Source organism: Thermomyces lanuginosus (assembly GCF_041956635.1).
Source record: "Thermomyces lanuginosus strain ATCC 200065 unplaced genomic scaffold VTN49scaffold_31, whole genome shotgun sequence".
Classification (NCBI taxonomy): domain Eukaryota; kingdom Fungi; phylum Ascomycota; class Eurotiomycetes; order Eurotiales; family Trichocomaceae; genus Thermomyces; species Thermomyces lanuginosus.
The window spans coordinates 1033989-1053402 of record NW_027192365.1 but is presented as its reverse complement, the minus strand read 5'-3'; the positions used below and the strand labels follow the sequence as shown (position 1 = coordinate 1053402).

General features: G+C 50.5%; 8 protein-coding genes across 8 annotated transcripts; 4 read left to right on the top strand and 4 right to left on the bottom strand.

Moving 5' to 3' along the window:
• Nucleotides 1-354: 354 nt before the first annotated feature.
• On the bottom strand, nucleotides 355-5287 carry VTN49DRAFT_4427 (uncharacterized protein; the record flags this gene model as incomplete). Its single annotated transcript, XM_069412372.1, has 3 exons — nucleotides 355-4843; nucleotides 4899-5019; nucleotides 5074-5287. The coding sequence occupies 3 exons, from the start codon at nucleotides 5285-5287 to the stop codon at nucleotides 355-357; spliced, it is 4824 nt and encodes a 1607-aa protein (XP_069267622.1).
• Nucleotides 5288-6626: 1339 nt separating this feature from the next.
• On the top strand, nucleotides 6627-7773 carry VTN49DRAFT_4426 (uncharacterized protein; the record flags this gene model as incomplete). Its single annotated transcript, XM_069412371.1, has 3 exons — nucleotides 6627-7505; nucleotides 7572-7648; nucleotides 7704-7773. 3 exons carry the CDS (start codon nucleotides 6627-6629, stop codon nucleotides 7771-7773), a joined length of 1026 nt encoding a protein of 341 aa, XP_069267621.1.
• Nucleotides 7774-8414: 641 nt separating this feature from the next.
• On the top strand, nucleotides 8415-9374 carry VTN49DRAFT_4425 (uncharacterized protein; the record flags this gene model as incomplete). The annotated part of the gene is made up of 3 exons (XM_069412370.1): nucleotides 8415-8655; nucleotides 8736-9074; nucleotides 9142-9374. The coding sequence occupies 3 exons, from the start codon at nucleotides 8415-8417 to the stop codon at nucleotides 9372-9374; spliced, it is 813 nt and encodes a 270-aa protein (XP_069267620.1).
• Nucleotides 9375-9646: 272 nt separating this feature from the next.
• Nucleotides 9647-12469, bottom strand: VTN49DRAFT_4424 (uncharacterized protein; the record flags this gene model as incomplete). Its single annotated transcript, XM_069412369.1, has 1 exon — nucleotides 9647-12469. The coding sequence occupies one exon, from the start codon at nucleotides 12467-12469 to the stop codon at nucleotides 9647-9649; it is 2823 nt and encodes a 940-aa protein (XP_069267619.1).
• Nucleotides 12470-12666: 197 nt separating this feature from the next.
• On the top strand, nucleotides 12667-13813 carry VTN49DRAFT_4423 (uncharacterized protein; the record flags this gene model as incomplete). Its single annotated transcript, XM_069412368.1, has 3 exons — nucleotides 12667-12799; nucleotides 12859-12965; nucleotides 13052-13813. 3 exons carry the CDS (start codon nucleotides 12667-12669, stop codon nucleotides 13811-13813), a joined length of 1002 nt encoding a protein of 333 aa, XP_069267618.1.
• A 283-nt stretch (nucleotides 13814-14096) lies between these two features.
• Nucleotides 14097-15980, bottom strand: VTN49DRAFT_4422 (uncharacterized protein; the record flags this gene model as incomplete). Its single annotated transcript, XM_069412367.1, has 1 exon — nucleotides 14097-15980. The coding sequence occupies one exon, from the start codon at nucleotides 15978-15980 to the stop codon at nucleotides 14097-14099; it is 1884 nt and encodes a 627-aa protein (XP_069267617.1).
• A 501-nt stretch (nucleotides 15981-16481) lies between these two features.
• Nucleotides 16482-17106, top strand: VTN49DRAFT_4421 (uncharacterized protein; the record flags this gene model as incomplete). The annotated part of the gene is made up of 2 exons (XM_069412366.1): nucleotides 16482-16573; nucleotides 16683-17106. 2 exons carry the CDS (start codon nucleotides 16482-16484, stop codon nucleotides 17104-17106), a joined length of 516 nt encoding a protein of 171 aa, XP_069267616.1.
• A 318-nt stretch (nucleotides 17107-17424) lies between these two features.
• VTN49DRAFT_4420 (uncharacterized protein) lies at nucleotides 17425-19053 on the bottom strand (the record flags this gene model as incomplete). Its single annotated transcript, XM_069412365.1, has 3 exons — nucleotides 17425-18382; nucleotides 18449-18894; nucleotides 18961-19053. The coding sequence occupies 3 exons, from the start codon at nucleotides 19051-19053 to the stop codon at nucleotides 17425-17427; spliced, it is 1497 nt and encodes a 498-aa protein (XP_069267615.1).
• Between the last annotated feature and the right edge of the window lie 361 nt (nucleotides 19054-19414).

Below are 19414 nucleotides of genomic sequence, written 5' to 3'. Positions count from 1 at the left end.
CCAGTGAGGGCGGCGGCAACAGATGGATTTCCGCGCCGACATGAAGAGTCAATAGGGACTAAATGTCGGTTGAAGGGCCGCGACTACTGTGCTGAACTCCTTGCCACCTACAGCAGAACATTTGCAAGCCAAGAGAAAAGAAAAGACGATATATATATACCAGATGTAAGGGGTGTGCGATCCTCAACCTCGACTCCAAAGTGCAGTTCCGGGATCATAACCAGCAAAATCTACCGACATGATCATATAATCTACATGATTGGAAATGGCCTGCAAGGTTGCTCAGCAACGCCAGCCCAAGCTAGGGTTCCAGAGTTATTGCCAATTCATGGCTATAGAATCTCGTGCATACAGTCATCGAAACACATAAATCATCCCTGCTCGATCCACACTAACAGTCATCCCGTACGGGGCACGCAGGAGAGCCACGTCCATGATGGTGTCCAAATGACTCTTGAGCAACTGCTGCTGTTGCTGACTGATGATCGTGCTTCGTGGTGGTCGGGCCGGCCCAGAGCCGCTGCTGCCCTTTTTCATGCTGCCACTACCACCACGCCCACTGCCGCTGTTTGTAGCAGGTGCGTGTTCCATAGTGACCGTGAGCGATGGTGTGGGCTGCACCGTTTCATATCGTGGCCTCACCACAACGCCATCCATCCCCGAGTCTAGGCCGCTGATGATTGACGACGTCTCTGGCCGCGCGAGGTCCCAGAACCGAATCTTGCGGTCGGATCCCGCAGAGATGATAAACCCGATCTTGGCGCTTTCTCGACCACCTTCCGGCATATCGTACCCGGCGATCATCGCGCAAATGCCGGTACGGTCACCGCTGCCCGCTGCGCTCAACGGCCCGTTGACGCCCGATTCGACGGCAGCCGAGGATGCATTTACGAAGCGACTAAGCATGCCCTCAGGCCGATCTTCATCTACTCGCCATGGCTCGTAACCCTTGGACATCGTGTTCATGGCGGCGAGATTGTTCGCCGTCGAACGAGGATGGCCACCGGCCGTGCCGGGAGAATTCATGCTAGTTGCGACGGGTGCTGGAGCACGATATACTTCTCGACATTGTGTCTTTTGAATGTCCCAAACGGTCACTTCACTGACTTGCCCACCACCGGCTACGCAAACCCAGCGTCCGCGACCTTTTGTCGGATGGACCTGCAGTCGGTGGACTGCTGTAGCGCCCGGAAGCCCCCAAGCCTTCAATCGTACGCGAAAGCGGAGATCCCACAGATCCAGAATCCCGTGAGAGGTGCCAACCAGAAGCCAGGTGTGCTTACGGTCGCAACAGAAAACCGTGGGCGTGCCGTGGTGAACTGGATTCTGGAAGGAGTATACTGGCAGCATCGTTTTCATATCGAGAGCCAAGATGCGGCACGTATTCGTCGCAACCAGCAGTGTTGACTGGGCGTCGGACCGGAAATGTTCCATCCAAGTGGCATATTCCGCCCGCCCATCTTCTCCTACTGGCAATTGATATTGCCGGACGATTCTCGGCTTCGCATAGCGCATGGTGCCGTTCACGTTGTGGCACTCAACCTTCACAGCATGAATGGCCCCATCAGTGGAGCCGCTAACAAATGTATACGTGTTCTCGACAAACGTCAGGGACTTCACTTTAGTGCCAGGTGCATGACGGTGAGTGTAACGAGATCTTGGTGTCAGATTCTTCTCCAGGCGGGTCGTATCCCACACCTTGACGGTGCCATCATCGGAAGCTGTCACGAAAAATGCATGATCCGGTGCAGGGACTACACGGTTAATTGGTCCAGTGTGCTCGCCAAACATAGCAACCAGAACACCTTCTGGACGCCATGGTCTGTCAGGATCGTATTGATGCGCCTTTTTGATTGGACGGCGAGAGTCGACATCCTTGACAAACGGCCCCAGGTCAAAAAGGTCAGTGGGGTAGTTTTCCGCAAAGACATTGTCAAGAAGTTTCAAGATCCGTGGATCGTTGCCGCTATACGAGTGCCCAACGCTGTACTGTTGAGGACTCAGCTGCGGTTGCCCTCGATGCCTAGCTCCTGATATCGGAGAGGGAGTCAAGGTTCCTCGCTGAGGTGGCATGTCCACTGTTCCGAAGGCATTTGTTGACGTCGTGCCAATCTCTGCGTCTGCCTTTGACGTATCCTTGCGGTTTAAGAGGTTTATCGCGCTGGTCTTGCGCCGCACGTCCGTCGTGGACCCTGTTGGGGTAAGTTCCCCAGAATGATCGCTTCCAGTTCCCCGATGGCGCTCCCGACTACGAATGTCTTCTCTGTCCGAAGATCTCGTCTTGACATCTGAGCTAGGTGCCAACGGCGGTCGAGAGTCTTCCGTTTGCACAGTTGGGGAGGTCGATCTCGACACGATCGAAGAATCTGCCTGAACAGTATCCTCTGCTGTCTGCACAGGTCCCGGCTCCTGTCCCTTCGGAGTTTTTGGCCATTGGGCATTTTGGTGGAGCCCATCCACAGTCGTGGAGGCATCAAGCAATGCATCGGCGATAGTGGGTAATTTTCTATCGCCTTGGTCGGTTCGATGCACGTTTTCAGTTGACGCTCTCCGTTGCTTGACGATTGGTGTCCTGTCGAAGAAAACTGTCTGCGGTGTCACGCCATATTGAGTCAAAACGACTACGTCGTTCAGCGGTAATGAATCTGACACATCGTCATTCTTATTCGTTCGCGAAGATATCCTCCAGATATACTCTCTGAGAGCCAGCAGCTTGAACTCGTCTTCTTGTGTCATTCCTAGAGTCTTTAGACGTGAAAGCCATTGCTCGTCTTCATCATTCTTTGCGATGGAAGTGGCAGAAGGGTGTCTTAACCCATATTTGGCCAAGATATTGTCGGACGCACCCAAAGTGAATGTTGTATCCCGATTTGCCGACTTCCAAAAGAGCCCCTTCTCCACTTTTGAAGCCCATACCAAGGCCATATCGTAAACATTCTTGGGCAAAGGGCGTTTAAGCGCGTCAAGGATCTCGCTTTCGGAGATCTCAGTAACGCTAGTCTTCAAATATGGTCTGATTAAGGGCGTCAGGATCGAATGTTTGTCAGCGAAAGACAAAAATTTCGATGAGGAGACAATGAAGGATACAGCGGCTTCACGAATCCACGAATTTGGATGAATTACAAATCGCACAGCGATCTGTAACAACTCCCACGTTGTAGATCGCTGGAAAAGGCCCAACTCGGCCATGGCAGCGAGGGAGCGCAGTACTCTCTCGACAACAAATTCTTCGGGGTCTGTCAGGGACTGTACCAACAGTGGAAGGAGGAACTCCTCCAAGCTGGTGCTCCCTACGTATGTGGCGACCCCGACCACAGTTTCAAAGAAAGCACATCTGAGGATCCAATCCTTGTCGTTGAGGTATGTGTTCAGGTGGCTCAAGATCACCTCGTTCGTCTTTGAGTTTCCGAAAAACACGCAAAGATCAGGCACCGAGCCGAGGAATGCCCGACGAACCGAAGGATCAGGGTCAGTCAAGAGAGCCTTGGTATGCTGTTCAAAATAGTCCAGTAGGTCCACCTTGGCAACATCGTAAAGATTGTGGTAAGTGGCTTCCTCAGTCCACTCGGCATCCCTGCCAGCAGGGAGCAGAGACGGGAGACGCGTATCCGTTCTGAGAGCTTGAATCAAGTCTAGAAACCGCAGCGACGACAGAGCCAAGGATGCGATTGATGACGCATATGCGGCACGCACCATGGGACTAGGGTTGGCAGACGAATTTGCAATAAAAGACTGTAGTCTGGGGAAGATGTATTCTGGGAAAAGATATGCATTGACTGGTGAAACCACTCGGACCATCGACAGTAACTGCGCCAAGGTACGGATTGCCGCTACCTTGACGATATCTGAGCGGTCATTTAACAAAATCATCACATACGGCAAAATTCGATCCAGTTTAGCCTCATCAGGAACTCTTCCCGCAAATGCAAGAAGAAGATCACACGCCTTGACACGGGCGGATGCTTTCGCAGTGTTGCGCAGGTTGGAAACGACAACAGAGAGAAAGATCAAAGCGCCATCTTGCGGGGCTTGATTCACAGCTTCGTGCTGATAGTTGGGGAGATCGAGATGAACTGGAACCGCTCGGGTAGTCAGTCGTGACGTCGTCAATGTTGATCCGTCCATTGTCGATCTCGAGCTTGAACCCAAGAAATAGGAGATCTTGTCGAAGTCCAGATACAGTCGCTCAATTCTGTCGTCCGACTCGCTAATCTCTCCCGTCTCCGTGTCGATATGCGTCCTTCCGGAAGCCGTGATGTGCGACATGTATTGATGGAGAAAGCTGTAAAAGTACTCTGGGAAAGTCTTCTTCTTCCAAAACCGAAGGTACTCCTCAGCAGAGTACCTAGACTCCGGATCAATTTGAATCATATGCAGTACAAGCTCCCGAACATCACGGTCTTCAATCTTCGACACGTGACTGTGTTCCGGATCGTACTCTCCCTTCCGGTACTTGTACAATTGGCTCAACGTGAAGATTGGAGCTTCCAAGAAGAGTTCTGCAATGACACATCCAGCACTGAATATATCCATAGCCCAGTTGACTTGTCTGTTTCCTGGGTCTTCCCCGGCAACCAGGAATCTCTCTGGTGCCAGGTAACATGTTCTCCGGCCAGACGTGTCAAAATAAAATGAAAAGTCCGCCGGGTTGTCCTCCGGAAGAAAGGTTGGCTTGAAAGATGATGAAAAGTCTGTCAAGTAAAGCCAGTTCCAGGAGCTGACCAAAACATTTTCAGTCTTGATGTCTCCGTGGAAAATATCTTTCGCATGGCAGTCACGAAGTGCACAAAGTAGCTGAAAGGCAATCCATTTCTTCTCAATATCTTCTAGAAACGGACGTGTGCTGCACAGATGCTTTAGTTCCTCTTTTCTTCTTCTAATGCTGGATCAAGACATACCTTATCCGATCATATAATGAACTATGGATGTATTGTCGGATCAAGTACCCGCTGGTGCTCGTCTCCAAGATCCTCTGGTATGCTAGTGCATTGGGAACATCAGCAAGTAGCTCCCGTTCGCCTGCGAGTCACAGTCAGAAGCACACCCTTGGAAGTGGACGTGCGCGTTCCATACGGATAATTTCCTTGACATAGGGATCCAGCTTCATGCTCGGATACGGTTTCATGATAACCTTGACGAAAACTAAGCCATTTCTCTGTCGAGCCCGAATACTCTTCATGAATCTCGCTGACCCCAAGGACTTCTCGTATACAAGATCTGAGAGCTCGGGAACATCGATCCCTGCCGCTCCGGCGGACAGGGTGGTGAGAGAGTAGCCCTGCCCCATCGTAGGAGATGATCACAGCTACGGAAAAGTAGTCGTTGAGAGTTCACTATCACTATCCATAACAGGAAATAGAGATCCGAGCGACGACGGGGCCCATGATCGTCCTGATATTGGCTGGAAGAGAGAAGAAGTGCATGAATGGGAATCGAGATGAGTTGACAACCGGGAGGCTCTTGGGTGGGCCTCTTGGCACGGATGTTAATCGCTTACATCAGCAAGCCCTTGGCGCTTAGACCAGGAACAACGGGCCTTGGTTGGTTCCCGAAAATGCCACATCCCGCCAACTCATCCGCACGCACCCGTCCTCCTCACGAGAATTTCGCTAGTGGTGAGCCTGGCGGCTCGCCCCGGCCTCTGGAAGACAGCCTCGGCCCAGGTTGTTCATTCTTCTCTTCATTGTTGTTGAGCGTCTCTGCACTTTTAGACAAGGGTTTGCTCAACGAGAGAGTTGTTCCTGCACTCCTGGATGTTTCCATGTGTTTACACCGTGGCCATGCACTGCATGCAAATTTTCCACTGGATGCATGGTTGCTTACTGACAGGCTATCCAGTCCCTATTTCTTGCGATCGACGGTCTAATGACCGGCGGCTGTGTACTCGCACAGCCGCTTCTTGTATTTGAAGCCTTGCCACGCTTATGGATAATACTTACCAGAGGACAAGCCGTTGTCCATCCTTCCTTGCAAAAATGGTAATTTAGGCGCCTGGGCGTTATTCCTCCACATCTCTTTGCATTTGGATCTTAATGAAAATCTTTCCCAATGGCTCACACAGTCCCAATACTACACAAAGTGCACCTTTCATTGCCATTCGGTACCTTGTCCCCGGTCATGCATGCCACTAACGTTCCCCCGTCTAGCTGGACCTTGTCCACAGACCCGGCATTCTCCAGTCGGGCTGTTCCGGTCCTCCGAACTAAACGTTCCGTGGCCCTCTTGATCGGCCTGCTAAACTCTAGGTAGTAAGCCCTAGCGCGCTTATTTGGCAGATGTCAAAGTAATGGCTGGCCCATCAGTCCCCTTTTTGCAAAGTCTGCCTTGTCCGATCTTTCTTCTGGTCAAATCTAGTCCATCACCCCTCATGAGAATGCATACCTTACAGATCCGATCTTGAATTTATGGACGCTCCTTACCAGTCATTTCCATGGCTTGGCAGGCACCATGTTCATGATGCGTGAACCCTCAAGACTTGGGCGACTTCGCTCATTGTCATATATACCGGCTAGATTTCTCCAAGTAGGAGTATCATTACAAGCACTCTTTAGTGTTGTTAATGAAGCTCATACTGCGAGTGACCAAAATTGTCAACTTTTGATTCCTTCTGCTATATCAGAGCCACAATGACTGCTACACCGACACCGCCAGTGATCTCCGCTCCAGATGAGAAAGAGTCAGGGCTCTCTCATTCTTTGCGGCATACTTCGGGTTATGGGGAGAATTATGTGACTCCGCGAGGCCTGGGGCTGGGGATCTATTATAATCAAAACGGTATCGATGTTCCTCTCCCGATTTCCAATGGCGAGAGCCATTCCAGTTCCGTATCCTTCTTGCCACAAAATTGGACTCTCCAATGTCCACAGCGGACGCCAAGTTGCATCGGCTCTTCCCCAGATGGAATGGAGTTCTCTCCAGCGTCATTGAATCCGTCGTTCCAAGATAGTGCCTCTTTGAGTGCACAATTTACAGAGTTTTCGGTGACTTCATGTGCTAGTGTTGACATCTCGAGTCATTACGTCCCTGCTTCAGGACTGGAGGACCTTGACCTGGGATACAGTGACATCCTAGACATGTATCTCGGGGCAAATCCAACCTATACGGACACATCCCCCATGAATCTTACGAGTGCTTCGTGGAGAGAGACGCGTGAATATCATACATCGACCTCTCGCTCTAGTTCCAGTATTTCACCCGCTGCGGATTCCTCCGATTATAACACGAGGTCGTTCGGTCGAGGACCGGATGATCCGGGACCGAGACGACTCGAAAACGACGCTAAAGTGCAACAAGTCACACCGGAGACGACGAAGCACCCTCGATCAAATTCGCCAACCAAACAGGGCTATCGGTGTCATATATGCGGACTTTTGTTCACAAGACGCGCCAACTGTCGGGAACATATCAAACGGCATGATCCTAATCATCAGAAAGAGCATTATGTCTGCGAAAAGTGTGGGAAGACTGTTTCACGTAAGACAGATTTGAAACGTCACTATCTCAGTGTGAGTTTCAGTAATGACTTTCTTTCGATATTGATGGATAGTAAGCTGACATTAATTATCGAATAGAAAATTCACAATGACAAAAAGCAGTTCCAATGTGATCTCTGTGGGCGAAGCTACGCCCGCCAGGATACATTGATACGGTGAGGCATCTGTCATGTGTTTCCTACAGAGGGCGAGGCTGACCGCAACTTAAAGACATCAATCGGACGGTTGCCCTGTACGAAAAGCAAAGGAAGCCAGTGCTCGACTATCATCAGGACAATAGACATGACCGTGCTGTCTTTCCGAATGTCTTTCGTTTCCAACATGGAGAAGGTTTGGAATGGCCTATTCGGACTGGATGTTCCGAGCATACCTTGGGCAAAGAAAGCAGTATTCATTGCAACTTCCTTTCGTCACAGTATGTATTTACTTTAGGTATCATACTTTTGGCGTACTTTGTTGCTATATAATGCATATTGAAATCCTGTCTGACTGGTCGTGGTTTGCCAGTGAAAGGAGAGAGTCACCACTATGTACCACCTACTAGGTACCGCCTCGCTTGTCCCCATGTACCTTAGAACACCATGATCAAAAAGCAAGGCCGAACACAGCGCTTACAAACAGAGATTTATGCAGGGATGCGCACGTCAGCAAAGCCTGGCGACAAATTTGTAACCCGTAAAATATGTGGGTGATTAGGGTTTGCCACCGAGCAGGTACCGCATCCATTCCAGAATTATCCCAATTGGGAGAATCCCACATTCACGGTACGGTAATTATCCAGGGCCGGGGTAGGTCCGAGCTTCGGAGGGGTGGCCGCCGCGCAGACTTCGAAACGAGACGCTACTCAAGGGTTGAATTTGGACTTTTGTTGATAAGACTTCTCCTTTTTCGCTCAGAACATTTCAGTCGCGTTGTTCCACCATGTCCAGCACCGCGACTACCACTGTTGCTGAGGCCATTACGGCCGACAATGTCGCAACGCTATTCCCTGATGTTGACACCTCGCTGGCTCGCTCCATCCTGCCAGCCGCCAAGTCGTCATCCGCTAAAGAAGACGGTGACCTCAAGGGTTACGATGAGGAGCAAGTCCGGCTAATGGATGAGGTGTGTATCGTGCTTGATTACAATGATAAACCCATTGGCAGTGCGAGCAAAAAGACGTGTACGTGTTTTGTTATTCTTTTTGAGCAGGGATAATGCTCCCCATGATTCAATGGCTAATACGTGACTTCTTTATCTTAGGCCATTTGATGTCCAATATCAACCGGGGTCTGCTTCATAGAGCTTTCTCGGTGTTCCTCTTCGATTCGCAGAACCGACTTCTCCTGCAACAGCGCGCGTCTGAGAAAATTACTTTCCCGGACCTCTGGACCAACACCTGCTGCTCGCACCCGTTGGGGATTGCAGGAGAAACCGGCGCCGAGTTCGATGATGCTATCCTGGGGGTTAAGCGGGCTGCCCAGCGCAAATTGAATCACGAATTGGGCATCAAGGCCGAGCAGGTGCCGTTGGATAAGTTTGAGTTTTTGACTCGAATTCACTATCTCGCCCCAAGCGACGGGAAATGGGGAGAGCATGAAAGTGAGCTCACACCATAACGCAATATTTTCGTGTTGGATACTTAGCATGCTAATGTAAATCACTCCAGTCGACTACATTCTCTTCATTCGCGCCGACGTGGATCTCAACATCAACCCCAACGAAGTCCGCGACTACAAATGGGTGACTGCCGACGAACTCAAGCCTTTGCTGGAACAGCCCGACAAGTTCACTCCCTGGTTCAAGCTCATCTGCAAGACAATGCTGTTTGAATGGTGGAGCCACTTTGGCACCCCGGAATTCAACAAGTTCAAACGCGAGACCACCATCAGGCGATTGTAAAGGAGCCGTGGGTCCAATTCCGGGTGATTATCATTTTTTTTCTCGGCACTATTACTACCTACATACCACCAATGCGTTGATCTGCAGGTACTGGTCCATGTGTTCATGACTTACTTCGTGCCTTGGCTGTTACCAGCAAGACACTGGGCCTCGAGCACTAATATTCTCTCCATCTTAATTACTAGTACATGTTTAATCTTCGATAGTCAAGTGTCATTAGAGCTGCAGTTAAAACTTTTTGACACAATATGGAAGTACTCTCTCCATAACGCCTAACGCCCCTTGCCCTTGCGCGGCGGCCGACCATTCTTCTCCCGTCTCTTCTCCTTCAATTTCCGTTCCTTGCGAATGGCCTCGTTGCTCTTCAGCTCGCTCTTGACGGGTCGACCAGCAACACCGCCCATACCTGCCGCCTCTTGTCGTTGTTTGGCAGCTTCGAGCTTTTTCTTCTTCTTCTCGTAATCTCCGCGCAGCTTGTCAGGCTGCTTCGGCGCCTGTTGTTTATTGTGGCGGAACTTGCGACCAGAGATGGCGGCGTTGAGGTCAGCCGTCAGACTGGGATCTTCCGACTCGCCGACCCGGGGAATGCGGTTGAGACGCTTGCTCTTGCGCCAGGCGTCGAAGCGTCCGCTGCGGAAACTCGCCGGGATCTTCGCCCCGCTTTCGCCCCGAATCAGCGGTGTGCCGCCCTTTGATCCATCCTCGTCGTTGCGGCGAGCAACGTATTTCTTGTGCCGTTTGTCCCACCGTAGTGCGGGTCGGTTTGGTTGCCCAATCCCTCCGGCTTGTTCGTCCGCGGTGAGCTCAAGCGCGGCTTCGCGTGATTCCTGAGCGAAATTCGAGCTAGTACCCGAACGCACGCCGTACGCTCGGTCCTCCACTAGCGACGTGTTTGTAGGGGTGTACGACATGTAGTAGTCCGGGTTTTGGAAAGAGGGCAAGCTGTCGCCAGAGGACAGTTTTCGCTTCTTGTCCTTGGACTCTTGGTTGTAGGCCGAGAATGTAACCTCTAGATCGGATTCTGAGGCCATAGACATGTTATCTGCGACGTTGCCGCCGATGTCACTATCACCATCTTCATCGCCATCTGAGAACGCTGCACTAGCTTCACCGTTGGCATCCACTTTTGCAGTTTTATCGTGTTTCTCGGATTGCGAGGCCTTCCTTTTCTTCTTCTCTTCTAGAGTCGAACGGACTCGTTTGATAACCTCAGTCGTTTCATCCGTAACCGACTTCTTCCCGGCCCATCGATTGTCAATCTCAAAGATGGTCTCTGATGGGCGATACCCTCCAAGGCGAGCGAGCATTTTCTCCCGTTCCACTTCCATCTGACTGGCCTCATCATTAAAGAGTGCATGCAGACCCATCCAGGAGCTCGAAGCGACGATCTCTTTGGCGCGCTTTGCACTCTCGAGAGATGCCGCATTTCGTGTGCGCATATAAAGCTTCTCGCCCCTCATAGCGACTGCACGCTGCGACTCGAGATCATACTGCTCGCTCAGGACTTTTGCTACCCATTCTGTATGGGTCGCCAGATTATCCCGCGGAAAGCTACCTACAACGATATCCTCAGCGAAGTTGACTTGTTCCGTCTCCCGGCCCAGAACTAATCTTCGACCGAGGAAAAGTTGTAGATCGAGAAGATATGGAATGTCGGCCTCGCGGACTAGGCTGTAGCTCCAACCTTTTTGCCCTGCTCGTGCCGTTCGACCAACGCGATGAACGAAAATCTTTGGTTGCGAAGGAAAATCGTAATTGATGACATTGGCAAGAATAGGTATATCGATACCACGCGCCGCAACATCTGTTACAACCAGAATATTCGTAATACCTGACCTGAATCGCTGAACCTGAATCTTTCGAGCTGTCTGATCAAGCGATCCGTAGGCGTATGATACCGAGAATCCCGCTTCACGAAGAAGTCCGACAAGATAGTCAACGTGATGCTTCGTCGCGGCGAAAATAATTGTCGAGTATTTGGTCACTGGCTCTGTCGTGTTGATGGCCTTCTCCGACTCTCTTTTTCGTTTCTTAGAATTCTTCTTGGAAGAAGCCTCTTCTTGCTCTTTTTGCGCGGCTTCAGTCGGCCCCGGAGGAATCTTAATCACGTCATGGAGAATGTATAGAAGAGCACCTTCCTTGTCTGCTGACTTGACGCTGAAGAAGGCGTTTTGAAGGTCGGGTGAGATTTTGCTTTCTGTATCCAGTCGAATCAAAGTGGGCTCCTGCAAGCCAGCTTTTGCAAATTCAACCAATGATTTTGGCAAGGTGGCAGAAAAGAGAAGCGTTTGCCTCGTAGGAGGCAGTCCGCTAAGAATCTCAGTCAATTGCGCAGCGAAGCCCATTTCGAAAAGCCTATCTGCTTCGTCAAAAACGACATACTTGACGCTCGAGAGGTCGAGCCTCATTTCAACTTTCAAATGCAAAAACCGTCCGGGCGTCGCGATCACAATGTCAGGATTCCCAGCCATAAGTCCGAACTGTTCCTCCAAGCTATCACCACCAACAAGCAGAACGACCTTCAAATCTGTCCCACGGCTCAGTTCCTTGACAACCTTCAGAGTCTGCAAAGCAAGTTCTCTGGAGGGCGACAAAATCAAGCCGCGCAAGCCAAACTTGCTGCTGTGGCTTTTCAGTTTCTCGATCATGGGGATAACGAATGCGGCGGTCTTTCCGGAGCCCGTCCGGGCCATACCAACCACATCTCGATCATCCAAAATAGCCGGAATTGTCTTTCGCTGAATAGGGGTCGGAACAGAGAATCCTTTGCGTGCGATAGCTTTGAGGAGGGTGGCATTCAGCCCCATCGCCTGGAAACCACCTCCTTTCTTCACCGTGCGTCCTTTCAGATTGGACGCTTTCCGGTTCGCTGCCGCCTGCGTCGCGGCAATAAAGGCTTCGTCATCATCGTCGCCATCGTCGTCTTGACCGGCTCCGTCGAGGACGTTCAAATCGTCCGCTGAAACAGGCTTGGGCTTGGGCTTCGATACGCCCCAGTCCTCGTCCAGGTCCGAACTGGCATCTCCGTTGAATAGGGCGTTCGAGATATCAACCTCGTTTTCTGATAAGGCCGGCGATGCCGCTCTGTGCGGCATGATGGAGTAATTCTGTGCAATTGAGTCGAAAACCTAACACTTAACCCATCAACATTCAAGTCCATGAAGCAAATTGATAAGAAAAAATGTCGGGTGCTTATCGAACTAACCCTATCTGGAAGTTGACTAACCATGTATGGATAAGCCAAACCCTGAATTGTTTTGATAGGCTAGTACTGAATAAGAAGGCGGTGTGAATGGGAGGTTGGTGCAAACAGGGCAAACAGGAGGAGTCGTTTCGCGACGCGCGACACGTCTGGCCAAAAGCAGATATATTGGAGTCTTTGCAAAACCCGAAGGATAGTAGCATCAGACATTGGCACGCCATGGGTAAGAGAACCTGTGAAAACACTCCCAGTTTGTGTTGTCTACTCATATTTGTAATGCAGATGGGTACGGAAGCTACACCACCACCTCATACGGTGCGCAAGGCATGGCCGGTGGAGGGGGGTTTGTGTCTGGAGACAGAGACACGAGCAGTCCCTCCACTACCAAGGTAGGCGATTGTGCAAGCACCATGTCCGCATGGAGGCTAAAGCAGCAAGTTTGTTTTTTATGCTAGGAAGGCTGACATCAATCCAGCAAGTAGATAATCAAACCCTCCGCCCGGTCACGATCAAACAACTCCTCGATGCAACGCAACCGCATCCCGACGCGGCACATCAAGTCGATGGTGCCGACATTGGTAGTGTGTATATCGTGGGACAGGTGCGGAACATCAGCATGCAAAGCACAAACATCACATACAAAATCGATGATGGCACGGGCGAGATTGAGGCGAGACAATATATCGACTCGACCACGGCACAGCTGGAGGATAGCATGGATGTGGACGGGACCGGTACCAAGACCGCGGCAGGTGCCGGGAGTAAGAACAAAGTTGAGCTGAATGGCTTCGTCAAAGCATTCGGAAAGGTTCGAGTTTTCGGGAATCGCCGCTTTCTGGGCGCCCACAGCGTGCGCCCAGTAAAGGACATCAATGAGATTCATACGCATTTCCTGGAAGCGACAGCAGTGCATTTGTTCTTCACTCGAGGGCCGCCTCCCACTGCAAACGGCGGAGCGAAGGCCGTCGGTGGCGCAGGGCCCAGTAGCCAAGATATGTACGGTGCCACAACGACGACCACTGAGCGACCTCTTCCAGCGATAACTCCTGCTGCACGACGAGTTTACAACCTACTTAAGAATGAGCCCCCAAGCCACGAGGGCCTGCATATGCAAAACATTTCTGTCAAGCTCGGGATGTCTACTACCGAGGTGATGAAGGCGGGTGACGAGTTGATCCAGCTTGGCTTGATCTATTCCACGGTGGATGAATTGACCTGGGCGATTCTCGAATATTGAATGGGATATCAATGTATGGCTTGCGTGCTGCCTTAGATGATTTTGTTTTCATGGAGGATATGATGTCCTGCATTTCACGGTTCGAATCCTACTACACGTGGTAGCCTCGCGACTGGATGTCGAGGACATGAACTCTTTCATCCCTCAAACGTCAAATGGTAGTTAATCTGTACATTCATCGCCACGACGTATACGTCTCTATCTCTACGAATCTACGTACATATCAGGGTCATAGACATCATGCTGGCCGTAAGGTCGTATGCCACATCCCGCAACCATAAAATCATGCCATTTCATTCCTCCTTCGAGCATCTTCCACCGACTTTTGCCAACTTGTCCGGCTCAAAAACGAGACCTCAATAATGAAGACAAGACACAAAGCAATGGCGACGCCCGTCCAAAGACCGATTAGATTCCAACCAAGGCCAAAAGCGGTCCCCATACTGATGGGCATTGCGATGACGTAGTAACAGAAAACCTGTACGTAGCCACCGACTTTCTGGCGGCCCAGGCCGCGGAGAATGCCGTTACAGGCAGCGGCGAGAGCATCGAATAGCTGAAATGCGGCGCAGAGCGGAAGGACCCTTGCGGCGATACTGATGACCTCATCATCGGAAGAGAAAAGTTGAGGTAGCGAATGGCGCAATGAGGAGAGCAACGTCATGTTGAAAAGGCCCACGATGACGGCGCCAACGAGGGTAACCTTAGCTGCGGTGCGAGCGGCGTCGACCGACATCGCGCCAATCAAGTTGGCAACGCGAGTGCTGCCTGCAATGGAAAGCGGGAATGGGACCTGAAAAGTGATGCTGGTGATTGTGCTCAGGATGGACTGTGCAGCTAAGACTTTGGTTCCAAAAAATGACGATGTGAGCGTCAGAAGCTCGAAAGCCAAGTATTCAGCCTCAACCATAATAAGGCCGGGAATCGCAAGGCGCACCATCGGACCCCAGTTCTCAAAGGCACGCCAAGTAAAACCGTTCCAGCACTCACGACCCCGGACGAAGTATACGTACAGAAACAATAATGACGGCATCATGTAGTCAGTGATAATGACTGCAATTGGGGCGCCAATAAAGCCCCAGCCAAGCTGCCAGACGAAGAACCAATTCATGAATGCGTTCAACGGAGCGCATATCAACAACACATACAACGACGCAGTGAAGATGCCTTGTGCTTGGACAAATCGCTTCCCGCTTTCAAAAGCGGCGAATCCTGGCATACCCAGAATAAGAACTTTCAAATATCGCCCCGCCAAAAGTGCGACGTCGGTTTCTGGAACAATCCGCGAGAGGATTTTGTCCGCAAAGAACCAGACCACGGCGATGGGTATTGTCACTGTCCAGAGGAAGAACATCATCCGCTGCATCTGTAACCCGACCAGCGTTTTCTTGCCTGACCCGTAGGCTTGTGCGCATAGTGTGTCTAAGCTGGTGGCCAAACCTTGATATACAGCTGATCCGGTGATACCAACTGTCATACTGGCAAGGCTCACGGCAGCAAGTTCGACGGTACCCAGGTGGCCGACGGCGAAGATGCTTGCCACGGTCAAGGAATACTGGAGGACAAAAGTGACAATAAGAGGGAGCGTATATTTCCCTATTATTTTCGTTTCTCGCCTCCAATTAGTCTGAATCTGTCCAGGAGTTACAGCATCCTCCCATTTCCTGTCAGCCTCGGCTCCGTCACCCCGAGGCGCCTGATCAGCTAACAAGGCAGTCGTTTCCGTCGGTGATCGACTTGACATTTGCTCGGTAATCTGATGTGGCTGCGACTCTCCAGAGCGAGACCGTTCGGTCCATTCTCTTGATGCAATTATATTGTCGTGGGCAAAGGGTTCTCGTTCCTCAGGGACTTGATCCTCGTCCTCACGTGGAAGATGTCGATCTTGTTCCACCGCATGCTGCACGATGGTTTCCTGAAATCCAGCAATAAAGGCGCTGGGACGATTGTAGGAACCGGCCAAGGAATTCGGCGTCGTCCCCAAGAGGTTGCTGGACTTTTGCCTCAATGAGTCGCTTTCATTGTCTGGTCCGTCAAGCCGGTCAGACTCACGTCGGGAAATGTCTTTCGCAATGACGTTCTGTGCAATCGAAGAGTCAGAGGCTGACGAGGTGCTTAGTCGCCTGCTCTGCTCGGTGGTCGGTGATGTATCATTTGGAGGATTCATGATGTAAATCTTTCCACGCTTCAGTTTTACAATGCAATAGTCGAAGGTTCACAGTTCACTTTATATAATGCTGACATATGTGTAACGGCGACAGCACATTTCTCAATCCTCGAAACTTCAGCGTAATTGAGCAGAAAATTTCGACTTAAGGTGGCGTTGAATTGCCTCCGCATTTCGCTGCGTTTTTGATCTATCACTTGACGAGTCCCATAAAGCTCCGGTCTCCGGATACGAGTCCTACCTATTGAGGCTAGCCAGATCAAGTAAACGCGTAACAAACCCATGAAATGCCAAGACGGAATACGTAAGCAATGGACCAATTAAATCGAAAAATTTGATTTGGATCTGTTACCTGTACCTCTTCGTAACTTTCTCCGTACGTCAACCGACCTTTTGACCGCTTGAGATCGGAAACCTTCGATTTCCCTTCCGACGTCAATCTGGTATCCCAGGACCCTTTGACCCACGGCAGACATTGAACACACTGGGGATAATAATCTGATGCCGGATCGTGACGATGACGCAGCTATCGATTGTCTGCACCGGCCACGATGGTTCAATCCATTGTCTTCGAGGCCTGTGATAGTTAATGAGTATGTAACGTCTTATAGACCTTTCGTTTTGTCCTTGAGGATACAAGACGAGAAGAAATTCTCAGCTATGATGATACCAACTTAGCTAATCAATTCTATATAAAATCAGACGTGTGGCCTCCGATGACCCCGTTTTCCTCGCACGGCCACTATGCGGTTCCTTGATCTTTGAGAATGCTACATCAGATGTCCGAGACCATTGTGCCAATGAACGGACATTTCTGTCCTGGCTGCGACTCTCCATCTACCTTGCGGTGGTTTCGTCGGCAATCGTAGTGTCCTTTCATCTTCGCTCCGTTCCCACGCCAATCGAGAAGCGCATGGCGCTGCCTCTGGGAATCATTTTTTGGTGCATGAGCCTCGGATGCCTGGTCAATGGATTCTCAATCTACGTAACCACCGTGATCAAGTACAGTCGTCGTGTGGCACTGGTTCAGAGCGGATGGAAGACGCAGGTGTTTTTCACAGTGGTAGCCACCGTGATTGTTGGGAGCTGCGTCTTGTTTCTCAGCACCGACCAGAGGAAGTTATGATTTCCCTTTCCGGGATGTTTGTCGATGTACCTATTCATTGCCAGAGATATAATATGCAATGGAGGACTAGTAAGTGTGAGTGATTGTGTGAATTCCCAAGAAACTATTTTACGATCCAGAAACTGCGACATGAACCTGCTGTGAAACGGCATCGATATTGCCTCTTCACGGACCGCACGTCGGGCTTTGACCAAGGAGGCACAGGTAATAATGGCGTCCTAGGTCAGGCCGAATCTTGGCCAGTAACTTCCGCTGGTGGATTTGTAGATCAGGAATTTGGTGCAGTTGTCAACTGCGGAGACTGACAGAGCTTTGTGATTAACTTCTTGCTTGAGAAGCATCAAGCATGGGTATCTCTCCCCAGAGCCATTTCCAATCCCGCGGGTCCGGCACATAGTCTGGATTGAAGAACCAGAGCTCAACACCATGCGTGCCGGCGAAGCCGAAGACCTCGCGATCGCCAAAGACCTCATACTTGTTAGGGAACCCATAGTAAGCGTATTCGCTCCAGTATGGAACACTTTCCTCCCATGATTGTTCAGGTATCGAGCGTGGCGAGGTGCCGGTGCTGACCCGGACGGAGTGCCAGGTTGCCTTGCCGGTGGAGGCATCATAGACGGCAACGTAATCCGCCTTCTTCCTCGAGAAACTATAGAATAGGTCTCGAGTCAGACGCGCACCGGATACCTCGTAGTAGTGCAAACCAGGGGGCTCGCAACAATGGATCGATCGAACGTTGAGTTTATCAACGGAGTGGTTGTATTCAAGGTAAAACCAGACCTTGGAATCTTTGTTGGACCAGATGGAATGGGCTACAGACTTAGAGCCGTAGATGCGGAAGCGGCCGCGATCAGTGCTAGAACGCTCCAAGGGACCATCAGCCGGCAGAGGCAGGTGAAGGACTTTCTCCTCGAGAAGTTGCCCCGTCGTCGTGCTCCACTTTGTCTTATGTACCTCAAGTGGGTTTGTTTCCCAAACGGCCTCGAATACTACCAGGGTGTTCTCTTGCACATCCAAGTGGCAGAGTTCTATGAAATAAGTGAACTCGCCAATCTCCTGGACATGATTCGAGCTCAAATCCCAGACGTAAACAGGGCAAGGGTCATCCGGCCAGCCGGATTCCGATTTGCTAAAGATGATGTCGTTTTGTCCGTTAATGATGATCACCTTATCCTCGACAATCGTAAACAAGTTTGTAAAGGGTGACCTAATAGACCGAATTCGTTTGTTTATTTTCTGTTTTGTCTGCAGATTCCACGCTGCAAACAATCCGCCGCTATCACCACAACAACGGTTAGACGACAGTCGACTGGAGGAGAAATATCGGCTCCTTCATTCTTACCAATCTGGATGACGCGAGGCCATGACGAGATACCGATCAGACGACGCAAAGCAATCAATGATGTCTAGTTGGCGACCAGTCCATATCGATCTGTCTCCCGTCTCAAGATTTAGCATCTCAACCTCGCTATTTGTCGGAACGTCATCTTTCTCGTAATAATGCGGAATACAAAAACATAAAGAGCGGGAATGGTGCTGGATATAAAAGGGTTTGTCCGGCTTGACGTCGTCGTCGTCTGATTCCAGTTCTTTCCAGGGGAGGTAGATCTTCCTGACTGGCCGAGCATATTGCAAGCCAAGTCGCCATCGGAAATATTTCATCGCGTCGTCAATTGCTTCATCAGTGGTGATACCATCCTGGTCCAAGTCCAAAAACTCGAGTGTTTCGCACAAGAAGGGTGAGATGATTGCCTTGCACGAGAAAGTCATGCGCCATTTCTTCGAGACCTAATGTTCTGTCAGGGTTAAACTATTCATTCAGTTTTCATGCCCCAGAGAGTGGCCGATACGCACGCCATGACTCCGAACAATGTCTTCCAAATCAAGGTACTTCACGACATGAACCAGCAGCTCTAAAGGGAAAGAGCCGATAATATCAAAATACATGGTTTCGAAACAACCTGATACCGCCTAAGAGGGATTTGTCACGAATGTCGAAAAAGAAATAAACTCAGTCCCTAGGGTAGCTTTGTTGAGGCTGAAGGCAATATTGCCGGGAATGGTTTTAGAATACTGGCTAGCACACCCTACCCCGCTACGCTTAATATGTGTCGCACTTGAACGAAACCGAAAAAAAATTTCAATCAACAACATTTTCCCGCCAATTCCTCACTAAATTGTAAAGTGCTGTGGCCCGAGGGACTTAACTCTATACTCCATTTTCTGCCTGGAGGAATATTGGAAAATAAGGCTTATGGTTAGCCAGACACTGGAATGTACCTTAGCGAAGCGGAGCGGAGATGCTGTT